Consider the following 18,208-nt stretch of genomic DNA (forward strand, 5'->3'; position numbering starts at 1 on the left):
TGGATGTTCTGTTAGGCAGGCAGCCAGGCACGTAGCTAGTATCATGGCACGGAGGAAGGTAGAAAATAATGTCACTTGGTTTGATCCAAATGGATGAAGAGAACACTTCGGTCCGGAATTACTCCGGTTTAACCAGTTAAAACTGGTTTTTAGCAGTTCAAAAAGTCTCGGTCAAATGAAACCCAACCAGTCTCCCAGTTTAGGCCACTTTGCAGCTGTGGCGATTTTTTTTGCCAGTTTTAGAAACAACAGGGCACGAGTGAGAGGAGAACCAACTGATCCTTTTGTACCAACTGATCCTTTTGTACCAACTGATCCTTTTGTTTATCTTTGACCAGTTTCAAAGAGTCAACATAAGTTTTGGTTTTGGCTCCATCTGCACAGCGGTAAAAACAGTCAAAAAACAAGCTCTGGATCAGAACAAAATAGTTCTAACCAGATCAGATCTGGTTGTACCTAGATAAAACAGTATGAATGATGCATCAGACTAGTTTGGACCAGCTCAGGGATCAGTTTAGCACGCTGCATAACAGATCAGCTCAGTTCAGTTAAAGTGTTTTTGCTTCAAGCATTTTTTTTTTTTTTTTTTTTTTGCTCTGCTGTATGATGGCTGTGCAAGTGCTGAGCTCCTCAAACTCATCCTAAATGAGAGCAGTCCAACTTTCAGTTTCAGCTTTCCTCTTATTTTGGGAGAGCACATGAAGTGGCTGTTTGTTAAAGGTGAATTCAGCTGCATTTCCCCGGACGCCGTCGTTAAATTCTCGCCACGTGGCTGTCACTCAACGCAGGATTCGGGCTATTTCTCCCAACTGTCCCTGCAGCAGTTGAGCGGGATCCTACAATGATTTTTGACCATTTGACAGCCGAGTGCTTCCAGCATAAGAATGTGTTCCATTTAGTGCCCACTGTGACATGAGCCAGCCTCCAGGAACGTGGAGGCAGACAGCTTATTCATTAGATAAAAACACGTTCTTAAAGGTTTGTGTGAGTCTAAAGGCATCGGATTAATTACTCTCTGTGTTCTCATCTACGTTTTCCGATTCAGCAACAGTCGACACCTCCGTGGATTTTGTGACGACATCATCACTATCTGACACCATCTCATCTCCCAAAACCTGGTCTGTGATGTCATGACCCTCTCCTCCTACCACCTTTTCAACTTCTGTTTCATTGTCAGTGGCATCGTTGCCTGTAGTTTCCTTTTCTTGGTTTTCATGACAAACTCCGACGACATCGCTGCTTTCATCTGGGATCTCACTTTGATCACCTTTCTCGTTTTCCTCCGGCGTCACATCTTGTTGCTCCGACATCACCGTGACGTTTGGGGTGAGGTCATCTTGCTCGTGACCCCTCTTGTGTGGCGTTTTGTCCGAGTACCTGTGTAAGCCCCTTTGTATGTGGGTGGTGAAATCATAGCGATCCGCACACACGTGGAGACAAAAACTGCATTGGTACGGTTCCTGGTCGCCGTGGCAACTCATGTGCAGGGCATACATGACCTCGTCCAGGAAGTAGATCCCACAGTGGATGCAGCGGTTGGTGAGGTCGTCCTGCGTGGCCACATCCACCATTGCGCGATTCGATGGGACACTTGGCCGACATTTCGTCAAATGATCCTTTTCTTCGCTTCCTACCTCCTCCTTTGAGCTCCCTCCTTCATCCATCCTCTCCTCATCCTCCTCTTCTTTCTCTCCTTTCCAGTTCTCTCTCAACCTCTCAGCGAGTGGAGACTCTTGCCGTCTCCTCTCTGCCCCGTTTGTTGACATGTGTGCATTTGCAGCACTTGTATCTCTTTGTCTTATTGCGAGATCCAATGGAGCATCATTTTCTAGTGACGGTGATGAGGTTTGGGAATGAACAGGAGGAGGAGGAGGAGGATAGTGAGGAGGGGCTGGAGGAGGGGGAAGAGGAGAGTAAGGAGAGGCGCAGTAAGGCACCGTGTAGCTTTGCTGATGATGCTGTCCTGGAGCCACCATTGCACCGAGATAAAGAGCGTTATTTCCGAGGCCACCAGGGCTGCTGAGATTACTGAGGCTACCAGGGACCCCAGAGGCGGCTGCCATCTTATACTTGGTCCAGAATCTGAGCCAATCCGACTCAGGGGTCAAATCAGGCGAGAGGGTTAATGGTAGGGGTAAGGAGAAAAGAGGGTACTGGTACTTCTCAATGGGTGAACCAGGAGGCGAATAACTAGACGGTTTGGACGGACGCATGTACTTTTCGATCGGACTGCCTCTTTCTGATCCCCCTCCTCCTTTACCTCCCTCTCCTTTCGATATCATCCCTCCCTCAGCAACGCCCCCGTTGCCCTCAGCTACCAAAGAGGAGGGGGTATGCGAGGGGAGGAGCAGAGGAGGCATTCGTCGGTGGATCTCCAATGTTTGGTTGGCTAGGAAGGCTTGAGTGGATCGGGGGGAGCGCGAGCGAGGCGAAGGCTGCTGGTTTTTGATTGACGCAAAACTTCTGTCGGACTCCTCCCCGTTCACACGCTCCTCGCTGGCGATGCGCTGTTGTTTGGGGGCGGGGGTCTCGGATGACAGCGAATCAGGGTTGATGCGTTTTCGGGTCCGGCGGCGGATAATCTGTTCACCGTTGTTCTGCTTGATGATGTTTAGAGGTCTTGGTGTCTACAAGAAAGAGAAACAAAGAACAATATGGAAAAACAATGAAATACGTTCATTTTCCTGTTTGAACATTTTGCTTTAAGGGTATTTCTTTGACATGACTGGTGTCAAACATTCATAGCCATGCATTATTTGATTGTGATGATAATAAATCAATTGCAAAAGAAAAATAAATTGTTACATTTGAGCTTATGACCAATAAAGAACCCATATGAACATAAAGTAATTTGATATTTGGTGAAATATACAAACACATCAATGTTTCTAACAATGAATGCAAGGTAGTCGTACTTAAAAAAGTGTTCTCAGTGAAGCTTCCGATGGTAAATCAAACTTTAAAAGTCTCACGTCATATGGATTTGATCTAAGTGAAATTAACTGTGACATGTTAATACACCGTGTCAGCGTGGGTTCTCTCCGGGTTCTCCGGCTTCCTCCCACAGTCCAAAGACATGCAGCTTAGGTGCATTGAAGACTCTAAATTGCCCGTAGGTGTGGATGTGAGTGTGAATGGTTGTTTGTCTCTATATGTCAGCCCTGCGACAGACTGGCGACCTGTCCAGGGTGAACCCTGCCTTCGCCCATTGACAGCTGAGATCGGCTCCAGCACCCCTGCGACCCTTAACTGGATAAGCAGGTTACGGAAAATGGATGGATGGATGGATGTTAATACAATATTTACATGTCCAGCAATCCTGAATACTGTATCTTTTGCCCTTACCACCAGGGGGAGCACTTACATTTGATGTAAATGGGGTTTGCCCTGCAGACTCAACTTTTACTTGACAGATCCCTCACAAATTCACCTTCATTAATCATCTGACTTTAATCAAGTAATCTCTTAATTAATGAAGTATACAGTATATCTTCTGCATATTTGGATTAAAAAAGTAACAGTCGAGTTTAATTCACAAAATGCTCTGTAACAACCACAGTACAATTTCTGAAGCACTTCCCACTTTCCCACTGGAATTAATGAAGTACTTATAAAGATATAAGCGAGATGATGAGACTTTTGTGATGTTTCATTCCTTAACACATGCCAAGAAAATCCAAACAATCTAAAACATTTACTTAGAAATGAGCAAAAGTAAAATAAAGTGTCTTTAATGTGTCTACCCTTCAACGCAAAAGTAATGACCTGTTATCCTTTCACTATTGAAGAACCGACTACTCCAAGGCCTCCTCTCTAGATTCACATTATAACAGTGACATCAGCACAGCTTTAATTGAAGATTAAATGAAATTCCACTGGCACAAACAGAGGAGCTTTTGAAGCATAAAAACTAAAATAAAAAAGGTTAAGTTTATGGAAATTGTCAATGCCATTCAGGTCAAGAGCCCTGTCGTTGAGTAAATGTATGTACCTTTAAGTTCTCTAGAAATCCCCTGCTGTATGTGTGTAAGTGATGTAGGGTTTTCCACATACATTAGATCACGGCAGATTCTTACAGATATTATAATGGAGGAACATTGATAAATGTACGGTGTTCAAGTGGATGAAAAGAAAAAAGAAAAAAAACATTTAAAGAATAAACAAAACCATAAACCTTGCTATGTCTACGCCGGGAAATATTCATCCTTGTGAATGTATTCATGGTTACGTGTGTACCTCTGTGGATAGCCCTATGTCCGTGACTGACAAAGTGTGTCTCTCAAGGTAGGGAAGTGTATAAAAGCATGCTGATGTGTGTTGAGTCATCATCAGTCATTGTAGAGCTGCCACTGGAACTATTTAAGGAGAGATGGGTCATGAATAGCATCAATCCAGGGATGCCCTGCTGCGCTTGTGACACAAACAAATGATGACCACATTTGTTTTGACAATCAACAGTTTTCATGCCCAAATTATCTCTAACTATCATAAATCCTCTGTTTCAATGATCTATTAATACACACGCATTTCGGACAGGTGCCTCCCCTAAGCAGCCAAACTGGAAATAAGTCTCTGTTGTTAATCAGAGAGCTGTCCTGCTGATGATTTTAGACACCTGGATCATTACTTTAAACAAGAGTCCATCACTGAGGAGGCTGACACCTTCGGGAGTGACACAATTATGTCAGTCAAATCATTGACATTTTTCTTATTCTTTATGGTCCTCTGGTGTTGTGTTTCTATCGCTAGAGGAGCAGTTGAAAGAAAAGGTAAAGGGGAGACACGAATGAAGGAGGTGAGATGAATGAGAAGGGGGAAAAGGGTGGTGAACTGAGGGGGAGGAGGTAGAGGGAGGGGAAATGAAGGAGCAATGAAAAAGAAGGAGGGAGAGACTGGACTGAATACAGGAGGAGGATGGTTGAGGGGAAAAAAGGGGGAAAAAAAGCAATGAAATAGCACTCCCTATGGAGGAAACAGCCCAAAGCTGCATGTGTCCTACCTCCATACTACAACAGGGTCTGTTTACACCGGGAAAGGGAAATATGTCACTGCTCTCGGGACTCCAACTAATTTAACACTTTATTTAAAAACTTCATAGATAAGGGAGATATTTATTTATTCATTAAATGTATACAGTATAGTTTGCGATGGGAATGTACATAAAAAGCTAGATGCTCATCAATTATAGCATTGCTATGCCTACAATCTTGTGTGAGACACCCTAACCACCGTACAATCACACACACACACACACACACACACACACACACACACACACACACACACACACACATACACACACACACACACACACACACACACATAACGCTCACAAACACACAACGTGATGTTTTACACGTTTATGGTTGGAGTAACAGTTACTCCTCTCTTCTTTAATATCTCCTCTGCATTTTCTTCCTCCATCTCTAACTCTTTACACTCGCCCTCCCCTTTCATTACCTCTGTCCTCACTCTTTACCTTAATCTTCTTTCTTTGTCGTCCTCCCTTTTCTTCCTCTTTGTTTGTCTTTTCCCCTCTCCCTCCCTTCCTGTCTACCTTATTCTCCCTCTGTATTCATAACTCTCCCTTCCCCTCTCTCACTCTGAAGTGTTTTACTAGCTGCTATCCTCTCTAATAATGTGTGTAGAGCATATAAAACTTTTATTATGGGATATAAAATACGACTGTCGTGAAGATTGTCAAGAGCGGAGGGGGCTGGGTCGTGATTGGAGCGGCGGATGAGGTGAGCGGGTTGACCCGAGGACGTCTGCAGGGGCAGGAAGGCGTAAACCTCCATGGCTTGTCGTCCGGTGAAAGGTCTTTAAAGCTCCATTCCTTAATTGCAGCTTAGTTCTCTGGGTTGTAACACGGTCGAGCCACTGATGCATTTACTAACACTGTGATTTATTACACTGAAACATTCTCACTTTGAAATGATACAAGCTGAGCTTAAAAGCCAATATGGGAACATGGATCTGCCATATATACATATACACGTTGAAGCTCTGAAGGCTTGTTTCACACCGGTCATATTTATAAACCCTTGCGTTAAATAGCTATATTTAAGTGTGAAACTCCTCACAAACATATGAGGTGAGAAATATATATTCCAAAGTCAAGGAAATTCCAGGCTGGATCTTTATCTCATCTGTAATTCATGCCGTCTAATTAAATTTAAGATTTTCATAGACTTTCCCTGGGCTTAGATGGTAAAGTTGATTCATTCCGTCATGTTTCTCACTCCATGGAGCTGGCTCGCAGTAACCGCTGAAATGGTCCGTAACTCCCAGCTCCCACCAAGTCAAATATACTTTTTCCACAATATTACGTTTTCACAGCGGGATTCAAAGAACGTATATAGGAATTTGACTGCAGTAGGCACCATATCATTTGCGTAGTATGCTAATCAGCAAGACAGGAGGAATGATAATTAGCGGTCCAAATTACCCCATGGATGTATTAAAACACAGCACAAAGCCTATAAAATAGTCTAAAGCACTGGTTTCCTGATCCAGTAGAACCTTTATGAGTGTACATAGGTCTCCTATGCATGGATAGGAGCTCAGCACAGCAAATTCACTTTTGTGTGATAATAAACCTGAGTTTCAGCTCACGTCTAGGGATTCCTTTCTGTCCCTCTGTATTTATTTGTTTTTGAAATTTATAGCTCCCTTCTCGTGTCTCGTCTAATTTGTTTGAAAGAAAATTCAAATAAAGTGGATCACAAATACACAGAGACTTCCTGTACCACTTCTGACCTCACAGGTCTACAGTTTGTTTAACATAATCTGCAGTGAAATGCACAACTTGTGAAGCCACAGCATCTATTGGCATGTGCGTGTCTGCGTACGACTTACCGAATGTAGTTTTTGGTATAAACCACATGCGTTGCAGACGTAGCCTCCATTGGAGTTCTTCCTCCACAACGACGTCTTGGTGGTCAGACAGTTTGCACAGAAGACCCCGCTGCCTCTGCGCCGCTGTGGACGGAAAAAGACGGACAACATTAGAGCGTGAAGGAAAAATAAAGACCGACAAAGAAACTAAGAAATCTGGAAAGTCATAAGGAGAAAAGAGAAAGGGGAAAAAACGTTGACTTAAGTCTTGATACCTTTTTAATATTCACACCACTGACGTAAGGTCAGAAGAGAGAGAGGAAACAGATTGGCTTGGTGGCATAGAGATGATGTGCTCTCATTTATCATGCCTAATGGGTAATTCTATTGAGACCATTGTTCTGCTCGACACCGATTTCCTCTGTACGGAACAAGGTTAATAAAAACAACAAAATATACTCCAATGGAAAGAAAATGATCTAGTTGCGCTGAATGCCTTGTGTGTGTTTTAAGTATGTGGCTAGTCAAGTACTACGTGACAAATGTGTTGGACAGAGACTAGTAACGCTCTCCCCTTGAAGCATTAGAGCGTATATCTCAACTGCAGGATGTACTTTACAGGCAAGCGTTTGACTTTTACGCTTTTAGAGCACGCGCACACACACACACCTATGCAGTTCATGGAGCAGTGGTGCATAAAAAAGTAGTGTGTGCAAGGAAGAAGGGGGGGGTGAAAAGGCCAATTGTCGTGGCAACGTGCTCCATCACAGTAATGAGCCAATCACAACGTTTCTCCATCCCATTAAGTCTCTGGCCCCATTCAGCACCTTTATGACCCTGGGAAGACAGCATACCTCATCTTTCTCCTCCACGACTCCGTCTCTTTCTCTCTCTATCTGCCTGTCTATCCAACTATTTCTTGCTCTCTGCTTTAATTTTTTTTTTTTCCCCTTCCAATCCTAATTTCTCATCTCCTCTACATTAAAGTTTAGTTTTTTTTTTGTTCTTTTTCAATTACTGGTATAAATATCACTAGAAAAGAAAAAAACACCAGCATATCATTTTTATTTTTTATTATTATTATTTATTTCCTTCACTGACCTTTGTGTTATGTGCATCGCTGAATGTCTGCCTACTGTATGTGCCTCTGGGTATGGCTTTCTAAAACCGCCTCCTGTGTGCGCCTGCCATATTTCCTCCTCTCTCTCTCTCTCTCTCTCTTGTATTGTCACTTTTATCCCAATCTGTTTCGCTCTCTCTCCCTCCATCATGGACTTTACACCCACTGGGACCTTCTCCTTTCAGCGCTGGTTTCTTGTTGTTTTATGTCCATGACAGTGCTGAGAGCTAAGCCTTTTTTTATTCTATTATTTTTTTTGCAGGCTCAGAGCACCCAGTGCTATAAGTTGAAAACATTTCAAGTTCTTCACAAAAGAGCGCAGCACTTCAATCATGATGTCTGTATTCTCAGAGCTACAGATGGAGCCACTACCAGCACTTCCATCTGTTTCAGGCTGCCAGCTAAAAGCAGAAGAGGCCAGTGGACACAGCACTGATCACTTTAGTTTTTTGCAATCTAATGTACTACAAGGATCACAGCAAAAACAACCAATCTACTTTTCTTTGGAAAGAAGCACCACACAGAGATATGCACATATATAGCCTGAGCAATAAACATTTAATTAAGAATGAATCAGTACGGCATCTGTGGAAATTGGCAAATGCTAATCCTATGTAGTACTGTTAATTAACACAACTTTTAAATGTAATGGCAAATGTCATATGAAATATTTATCCAAAGCTGCATTTTCTGCATTGTACACAAGGAAGTTACAGTAGGTCCCCCGAAATGTATCAGAAATAAGTTATATGAACATTAAAATAGCAACGGATCGGGACTGATTAAGCATCTATACAAGACAGAGCTAAAGGATTAGACATCAAATTCTACTGCCAATAAAAAGTGGTTTAATAGCTCCTTTTTTGTTTCCTTGCTGTAAACTTTTAGATTGTTCAAAGATTTAATACAAAGGAACACCATAGATATGTTTATTTATACTGGAAAAACTTAAGTCTCTCAGTCTCAATAAAAAGCTGTACAATAGAACACCCTGTTTCCAATAATGTTATATGTAATAATCACCTGAGCTAATATTAGAGTCTTTATGGTACATGTGTTTTTGTCCATCTGACATCACACAGCAGAACACTTGCATCCTCTGCTGTGTTGCTGTGTGTGTGTGTGTGTGTGCCTGCCAATGTGTGTATGTTGCACACACCATACGGTCACCACATGTAGGGAGACAGAGCCAGGTGATTGATTGATGTACGTTTCCTGTGTCCGCATGTGTGTCTGTGTGTGTGTGTGTATCTAGTGTTGCAAGCCAAACAGTGCATCTGTCATCAGAATTCAGTTTCCCTCCGAGCACCCAAATCACTCACATATGGCCCCACAGCTGCCCCTCATCGCAACACACACACACACACACACACACACACACATACATACACACACCCACGCACCTGAAAATATTGGCTTCCCCTGGCTAATGAAGGCATGCAAGATTTGGATGAGGGGCCGCAATCCATGAAATGCATGTGTGTGTGTGTGCGTGTGTTGGATGTATCTTGGCTACTCCAAAACCACAGTACAAGGATAGCAAAGTGTGTGTGCATCTGTGTGTGTGTTTCTGTATGAGAGCTCGGTTCAAGTGTCAATTACACAGGAAAGTACAGAAATAGCCCCCACCACCCTCCTAGACGCACACGTGCACACACACACTAAATCTGGCTCATGATCTTTAACTTCCTTTTCAATCATCAGCTGGTTGGCTCGACGTGTGTGGATAAGTGCACGTTCACATGCATGCACACACACACACTCGGCTCTAGACTTCCATACTTAAACATGGGTTTGCTGTAAGTGGGCGTTCATCAGTTGGTGGCTTCAAAACTATGCATGTGTGCTGCTGGTTGTATTTGTGTATATCTACAGAGTTGTTGTCGTTCTGTCTGTCTGTGTGTGAGAGAGAGAGAGAGAGAGAGAGAGAGAGAGAGAGAGAGAGAGAGAGAGAGAGAGAGAGAGAGAGAGAGTGTGTGTGTGTGTATGTGTTCTTTCTGATGGATTGCTGATACCTAGCCTCTCCCACTCACCTCAGTCTACAGGGGAGGGCTGCAGGTAATTAGAGCTCAGGGCCTTAATGACATCTATTTATCTGCGGCCTATGATACCGTTCAATTAGCACCACCAACAACGCCCTCTGACACACACACACACACGCGCGCAGAGGCACACACGCAAACAAAAATACATTCATTAGTCAGGAAATTAAAAGTCTTTATCAACTTCCTCCTAATCAAGCCAACAAACAAACTTTAAACTAGATGTTTGGATAAAAAGTGAAGTTTCTTAAGTAGGAAGTGTATTTGAGCAACCAATGTAAACACTGCTGTACTATCCCCAGGCCAGGTGTCCATTTTGAATCCTGTTAATAAAAACACACTAATGTGGAATGTGCTTATTCCTGTGTACTTCAATACGTAGATAAAAGACATCATATAGTTCAATCTCCTGCTGAAAAGATCAGTATAAACACTAGGGGTGTACATGAAATACAACACTGACAAGTTGACTATATTGGCAGATTTATTTGTCTCCTAATGAAAAGGCCTCAGAAATTAAGAATACAATCTACTCAGTGGCAGGCTGCACATTAAACAGCATTTATTGGTTTAATAACTTTCACAATCAGCTTCTACGCACAAACTTCTTTAACAGAGAGCTTTTTTTCCCCCTTGTGGCAGTAGATTTTATGCAAGAATACATAAAAGAGACCCTACTACCCGACTGCTGTTTCTTTGGGAAAATATGCTTTGAAAATGGGCTACATTTTACATTACATGTTTGTATTCCTCCCTTTCCGTGTCTGTGAACAGCTCTAAAACTCTTTGTTTTTTAGACTTTTATGGGTTCCCACTGCTACGCCAGCTTTCCATTAAATGGGTTAAAGTGATTGCTATCCTTTAAAGTCAAACAGAAGTTATGAGCTGTTTCTGAGTGACTTTTTCGTGACTCTACTCATAAAATGTACTAATAAATTATAACTTCATTCGGGAGAATCTGATTTTTATTCAACATCAAAACAGATGGTGTAACCACACAGTGGCTGAACCCTTCTGCTGTGGCTTTGAGTCCACTCTGAGAGTCTCCTGAAGCCATAAATGTACAGATGTTAAACAAACTGTTTACACTGCATGGTCTCTCAGATCTTAAGGCAGGAGCTGGCCGAAACAGATAAGAATCCGTTGGTTAAGGTTCTGTAGCAGGAGTCCCTTGAAATATATTTTAGCTTCCATCTGCAACCAATGTGCGGTGGCATCTTTAAAGTGTAGTGGTGGTAAAGCTTTACTTAAAATAATCTGGCGAGGCAGACTGGTGGTATACACAAAAGCAGCCATGTTTCAAACTGTTTTTAAATCCATTAAATCCATAACTTCATTTTTATCTAACAGAGAATTCAAATAAGTTGTTGTAAAGGACATTCATAGTAAGAGAGTATTTCCCAGTACTTTGTGTTGACCTCACAAGTGGAAGTCCCATTGTTTGAATTTACTACTTTCTACAAGTAGGGTCACATTTTTCTAACGCTGCACTCAGTTTGTAACAAAACATTTTGTTACAAACTGACATTTTTCATTTTGCTCACCTAGTATGGTGAAAGCAAATTTAACACATCAAAAATTTCAAACATGAAGGTGCTGTTAACTTTGGGATTATGTGGCAAAAATGAGAAAGATGGGTAGAGAAAAAAACTGTAGCGAGAGAGATCGTGAGAAAGAGCGTAAAGAAATAGACTGAGGCGCCCTGCTTTCTAAAATAAATTCAAAAAGAGGGCTTTCTAAAAAAAGTATTTCAAAATGAAATTACATTTAATTCACTTAAAGATTGAGTCAGCCCTGCTTTTAAAGCACACACACACACACACACACACACACACACACACACACACACACACACACACACACACACACACACACACACACACACACACACACACACACACACACACACACACACACACACATTGATAGACGCACTGACTTGCATTAAATCAGCGATTATTTAATCAGGCTAGAAGACTAGCTCGAGGAATTAACTAAATTCCATACTGCCAAATCCAATATCCTATGCACTGGATCAGCCACTCGCTCTCTCTAATGCACACACACACACACACACACACACACACACACACACACACACACACACACACACACACACACACACACACACACACACACACACACACACACACACACACACACACACACACACACACACACACACACACACATACATAAAAAAGAAATAGACCCTGTGCACAGAGATAGTGTCAGATAAAGATTCACCAATTGTATCCTCTCAACACACACTCACACACTGAGAAGCATCTGGAACCAATCTAACAGAGACCCCCCCCCCATTGTGTGTGTGTGTGTGTGTGTGTGTGTGTGTGTGTGTGTGTGTGTGTGTGTGTGTGTGTGTGTGTGTGTGTGGAGGTCTTTGTGTTGCACATATGGCTGCAGAAGTCCATCTGTGTGGTTTACTCTCAGACTACTGTGTGCATTTAAATTGCCTCTCCTAATAGAATAATTGGGTTTCAGTTGAAAGGATTCTGAATATATTCTGCTATAGTTTATTCTTATGCAACAAAGAGTAACACAAAAAAAAAAAAGTTATTAGAATAAAAATAAACCTTTATATAACATGGTTTGAGAAGCAGAGGTACAAATGGCACTAAAACAGGCCAAGTAAAGACAATTAAAGTCATCATGGAGGAGAAAGATTCACTACAGACAATCTGTGATTTGGGGAATAAAATAGTATGAACTGAATGTGTCTGCTTTACTTTAAGGAAAACTGCTTTGGTTTTCAGTTGGCTGGACGCAGCCCAACTAACTGAGGCTGTATTTCCTGCTGATTATCTACTCAGATGACATTATCAATGAGGTGGGGAGAAACTAGTTCAGCAGCAAATCCCCAAAAATTCCCTGCTCCTAACTCTCTGAAGGGGGTCCAACCAAACGACTATTTATCCCTCCAGGAATCCACAAATAATCATAATATAATAGGCTGTGGTTTGGTTCGTCTCTCTATATTGAAATGAAACTCCCACACATGAAATTCTATTCATAAGCAGTTCCTATTAACCCTTTAGATAGGTCCAGCACAAACAATTACACTATCAGCTAATCATACAAATCAACAAAAAACTGCAGTGTTTCTAAGCATTTAGAGTCCTATCACTGAATTCTCAATAATAAAGTTCTGTGGCAGAATTCTAACACTATATCATAATGTCATAGGTATTTCCACGGCAGTAAAATTGAAATACTCTGTATAAACAAATGAGGGGAGAGCTTTAAAGACTCTCAGCAGAGAGGAAACTGATTCCGGATGGAAAAAATGGCCAGTCTGTGTCCTAACACAGCACCTACTGCCCGATCACACCGAGCGTGACCTTCAACTCAGTGTGCGACTGCCCCTCCACATGCTGCCCGCTGCTCTCCTCTAACAGTCTGCTCCGGCAGCCCTCACGCTCCCAGCACAGCGATATCAGTGCAGCACATTGAGCAGTATGTTCCCCCCCCCCCGTCTTTAGAGGCCGCGGTGAAAGAACTTCAAGAAAATCACATTTCGGGACAAAAAAGGGTTCAATGTTGTAATGGGACTGTTCAGAAAAATCGAGGCTGGCGGTTGGGGGGGGGGGGGGGGGGGGTTCACTGAAGTATCCGTCCTGAGACACGAGCTATACAGAGTGAGCGGCAGCAGAGCAGCAGAGGAGCTCGAAGCTTCTTGTGCTGTGTTAAGATGCTAGATTTGTAGTCATCTACTGCAACGACACTGGCGAGCGCATTACTCTGCATAAATACAGCGCATAGACTGTGATGAGGCAGTCGTGTTTGAGGCCAGAACTGACCCTGGAAGGTTTACTTTAAACAAATTATAGCTCCCTGGGTACAACACCAAAGAGGGTCAGGGTAAACGTAAATTATTTCTCTTATTAACACCTGTCACCTCGCTATATGAAAGCATAAATAACTCATAAATCACCCGGTGGGGCAGGTCATATAAGCAACATCCCTGCAATCTCTTCTGCCAACATAATCAGCTGTATAACGACTGTTTCATCCCTGCTGCCTTTGGCCTCTACGTTGATGGTATAAGCAGGAGGAAAGTGATGATCGCCTGTCATCGATCGGCGTTGATGGTCGTGGAGACTTTGGTAATGATGACGATGGTGATTTGGGTTACGCTGCTGGCCTGTAACTCTGTATCAGCACCTTGTATAAGTGGATGTCAATTGTGAGGCCTCACAGTTTTTCACTTTCATTCAAATTGCTTCTTGTAGCTGCTGCAGAACCAATTGCCCACTGGGAGAAAATAAAGTTGAAATTGAAACTTGATAATTGCGTAATGTGCTTGGTTGTGATAGCAGCAATGAGAACATTGCAAGTATACAGATGTAACTGCTCCATGAGTATAAGAAATAGTCTCTGCACAGCGGAGGGGCTGGATAAGGGAGGAGAAGACACCGCAACCCACATCCTTTGTTACTAATAAGATACTACAACACACACAAACATGCACGCTCAACTCTGTGTGAGAGAGAAATAGAAGGTGTCAGCTTTCAAAACAGCCTTGTCATTCCGGATGCGTGTCTATGTGCATGTATGTGTGTATGAGTGTGTGTGTGTGTGTTTGCCAAAAGAGACAAGAGTGTCAGCTGAGCACCTAAAGAAAAGCATCAGGAAACCAAGAACAAGATGACATCACTGGGACACACACACACACACACACACACACACACACCACTACTTGGCACAAAAGGAGAGTGAGGTCAATGTCTTACCCTTTCTCTCTCCCTCTCTCTTGTGCACACACACACACACACACACACACACACACACACACACACACACACACACACACACACACACACACACACACACACACACACACACACTCACACACACACACTCACACACACACACACACACACACATGTGGGCCACAGTGTGTGGCCCATTTCGCTCCTTTCAACCTCCTTTCCTTTCTTTCAGCCTTTCACTCAGCTATCGCTCCTTTCCGGCCCTTTTTCCTCCGTCTGCCATGGTCTATTCAACCCCCCCTGTGTTCAGTTCATACAGTAGTTGCTACCTTTTGTTGCAGAGCACGGAGAGTCTCTATTTCTGTGCAGGAAAAAAGTGCACAACCTTGCGCACAAACACAGACTGGGGCGCACTTAAGTAAAAATCCTTTTTTTCATTGATCTAATTTTGATAAACGATCGACTTTGCAGTTATGTGTTCTGGGTAAAAGCTGACAACCAGTGAACTGTGAGACACAGAGAGAGAGAGAGAGAGAGAGAGAGAGAGAGAGAGAGAGAGAGTCAGAAAGAGAGAGAGAGACACAGAGAGAGAGTAAAGCACATTAGCAAACAGAGAAATCGTTCCACGTTGATCTAATTTTGATAAACAGCCTCAATGCATGCAGACTTAGAATCCATGGACCTGGAGACTACGGCTGTGTATTGTTGTGTGTGTGTGTGTGCGCGCTTGTTGTTCTGTACTGGTGTGTGTGCTGTATTGCTGTTTTCAGAAACACAAACCCATGTAACTGGATATCAGTGGTAGAGACCCCTGATATCCAGTTACATGGCTGTGTGTTTATCAAGCAGCCGATTCTATCAAGCTGAAACTTATCATTTTGATAAGATAGCAAAAGAAAAACTGTGCGTTTTTCTTCTTGCTGTAATAGAAGTCTTCCTGATTTAACCTTGGACTCTCTTTGTGCGGTGATATAGAATGTACCACACTGAGGGGGATGAGAAACAGAGGGCAAAGCATCAGAGCTCTTTTGCTTTTTTATCATAAGTTCATATATTTGAGCCAGACAGCATTCCTTTGTATCGTTACGGTTTGTGTTTATACTTTCTCCACACCGTGGGTATCAAGATGTGAAAAGGACAGCAAACTGGAAGGAAACTTATTTTTAATATTTCTGTCTGGAAAACAGTGACCCCATTCACACTGACCAGTAAAGCAACATGTCAGAGTGAGTGAGAGTGTGTGTGTGTGTGTGTGTGTGTGTGTGTGTGTGTGTGTGTGTTAAAGGGAATTTAACTGAATGTTTAAGTGAGTGTGTGAGTGAGAGAGAGAGCTCAAGACGGGTAATAAGTATAAGTATGGACATAAACACAATCTGCAACATGCCCACACACACACACACACACACACACACACACACACACACACACACACACACACACAATAATCTGGTTTGGAAACCAGGACGCTGAAATCTTAACTCACCCACTGCCCAGAGGTAATCTGGACAACCAGGACGCTGAAATCTTAAGGGAGAGAGAGAAAGGGAGAGAGAGAGAGAGAGAGAAGGAAACATACAAAGAGTAAGGCGGGGGGGGGGGGGGGGGGGGGGGGGGAGTTATTATAATGTGCATCCTTAATACCTGTAGTCTTATCCACTGGTATTAAGTGTCTTATTAACTGTCTTAGACTCTATTTTATTGTCTTTCTGAGAATAGTTCAGTGGGCTGATTCCCACACAAGACAGATCCACATGACCCCTTCAGGTACCGTTGACAACCACACTGACAGAACACCGAGTCCGATGGTTAACCTAAATCACTAAACTGTGCCATTCAATTTATGAATGGCTGAGAGCTTGAAATACTGTGTTTCCTCACTAAGCAGGGACGTATCTTTATCTGTTATCTGTATACAATTTAAATTGATGCATTTTCACTTGACAGATTAGAGATCCAGATACATATTTCATCCTGTTGCACATCTATCAATGAACAATTACAACTCCAATCTCAAGTCACTGCTCTGAATTTAAACAAAGGAGGAGGTTAAGGTGGCGGGTTTCTCGTTATAAAAATTCTGATCAAGGGCTATGAATTGCATACTCAAATGTCACAACCATACATTATATATTTACAAAGAGTACTTTTGCATTAGAGTGGTTGTGATGTTAGAGCCACAGCTCTGAGGCTGTATGGCTCAAAGCGAGGTTTGTCATCTAAATTAAAATCCCACTCATACTTGCGTTCCTGTAATAACACATGATAATGACTGTGAGGCGCATGTGAATACATATGGTTTATTTAAAACAACAAATAAAAAATGGTTGGATAACTGCCTGAGGACTTTTTGTGGGAATTACATCTAATGTAATGTTACTCACAAACTTTTGCTGTGCATGCAGAGGTGTTAAGACATCACTTATGTTTGAATGAGAAGAATTAGCATACAGACCCTCCATTCTCTTCCCTTGAAAACTGTTTCGGCAAACAGTTGTGATTTGGTAATTATTGTACTTGAACTGTTGAACTCTGGTGGTTAAGTGATGATTGTCAGTGTCATCTAGTAAACAGACCTGCGCTCTCGGAGAGGAAGAGATACAACACGCACATTCATAAATAAGACAATAAACCTCACATGCTGGAAGCTGACCTGACAAGGCAATAAACTGTGGTCGGTAAAAAGTTAAAACCCAAATCAGAAAAGACACAAACATGCACAAACACATTTCTCTCTGTTAACACTGACATGAAAACAACCTGTTGTCTAATTTCCATTTTTGGGGATTTATGGTAACAGCTGTGTGGCTAAATGTTTGCTATTGTTTTGATCCAAACAAGGTAAGGATGTGCACCAATGCGCACACAGCGGCAATACATCTTAATTGCCAAACGACCTTGGACAGGAACAATTTCATTCCTTGAGGAGCTAGAAAGAAGAAGAGGAGCTAGAAAGAGTGACGGAAAATGAGGACAGAGGAGCGAGAAAGCGAATGAGTTGTGTTTAAAACAAACTGCATAATGGATGGCACTCTGGAGTATTGCACCTTAAATGACCTCACACATACCACATGGCACACACACACACACACACACACACACACACACACACACACACACGCGCTGCCTTGCCAAATGACTTTATCTCCCCAATTAGCCCTGGTTAGGACGAGCAGGGAGGGGAAAAGAGGAGGAGAGAATAGGAAAGGGAAAGAATGGTGAATCCACAAGTACAGAAGGGAATTTTCATGCACATCATCACGGCAGTATTTACATTTTAAAATTCCTGAAAGAAGCTCTTCTTGATAGCTTTTAATTTATGTCCCTACAAAGCAGAGTGAATTATTGTCTGCACTTATACATTCACAAACCACTTTGTCTGCCTGTCACCCAATTTAGCTGTTTGTCCACCTCTTCACCTAGCCAGCGACCTGCCTGTCGGTTTTCTCTGTGTGCTGTCAATACCAGTATTGACAAATGAA

The 18,208-nt window shown here is 42.5% G+C and overlaps 1 protein-coding gene across 1 annotated transcript in view; it reads right to left on the reverse strand.

Moving 5' to 3' along the window:
- Nucleotides 1-602: 602 nt before the first annotated feature.
- Nucleotides 603-18,208, reverse strand: part of LOC129097646 (zinc finger transcription factor Trps1-like) — a 42,919-nt gene continuing 25,313 nt past the window's right edge. Inside the window, exons 2-4 of the mRNA XM_054606554.1 lie at nt 8,268-8,358; nt 6,859-6,981; nt 603-2,627 (exon numbers count right to left, since the gene is read on the reverse strand). Coding sequence (XP_054462529.1) covers nt 1,005-2,627; nt 6,859-6,981; nt 8,268-8,358 — 1,837 coding nt within the window. The 3' untranslated portion in view covers nt 603-1,004. The remainder of the gene's footprint in view (nt 2,628-6,858; nt 6,982-8,267; nt 8,359-18,208) is intronic.

Source organism: Anoplopoma fimbria, chromosome 10, assembly GCF_027596085.1.
Source record: "Anoplopoma fimbria isolate UVic2021 breed Golden Eagle Sablefish chromosome 10, Afim_UVic_2022, whole genome shotgun sequence".
Lineage (NCBI taxonomy): Eukaryota > Metazoa > Chordata > Actinopteri > Perciformes > Anoplopomatidae > Anoplopoma > Anoplopoma fimbria.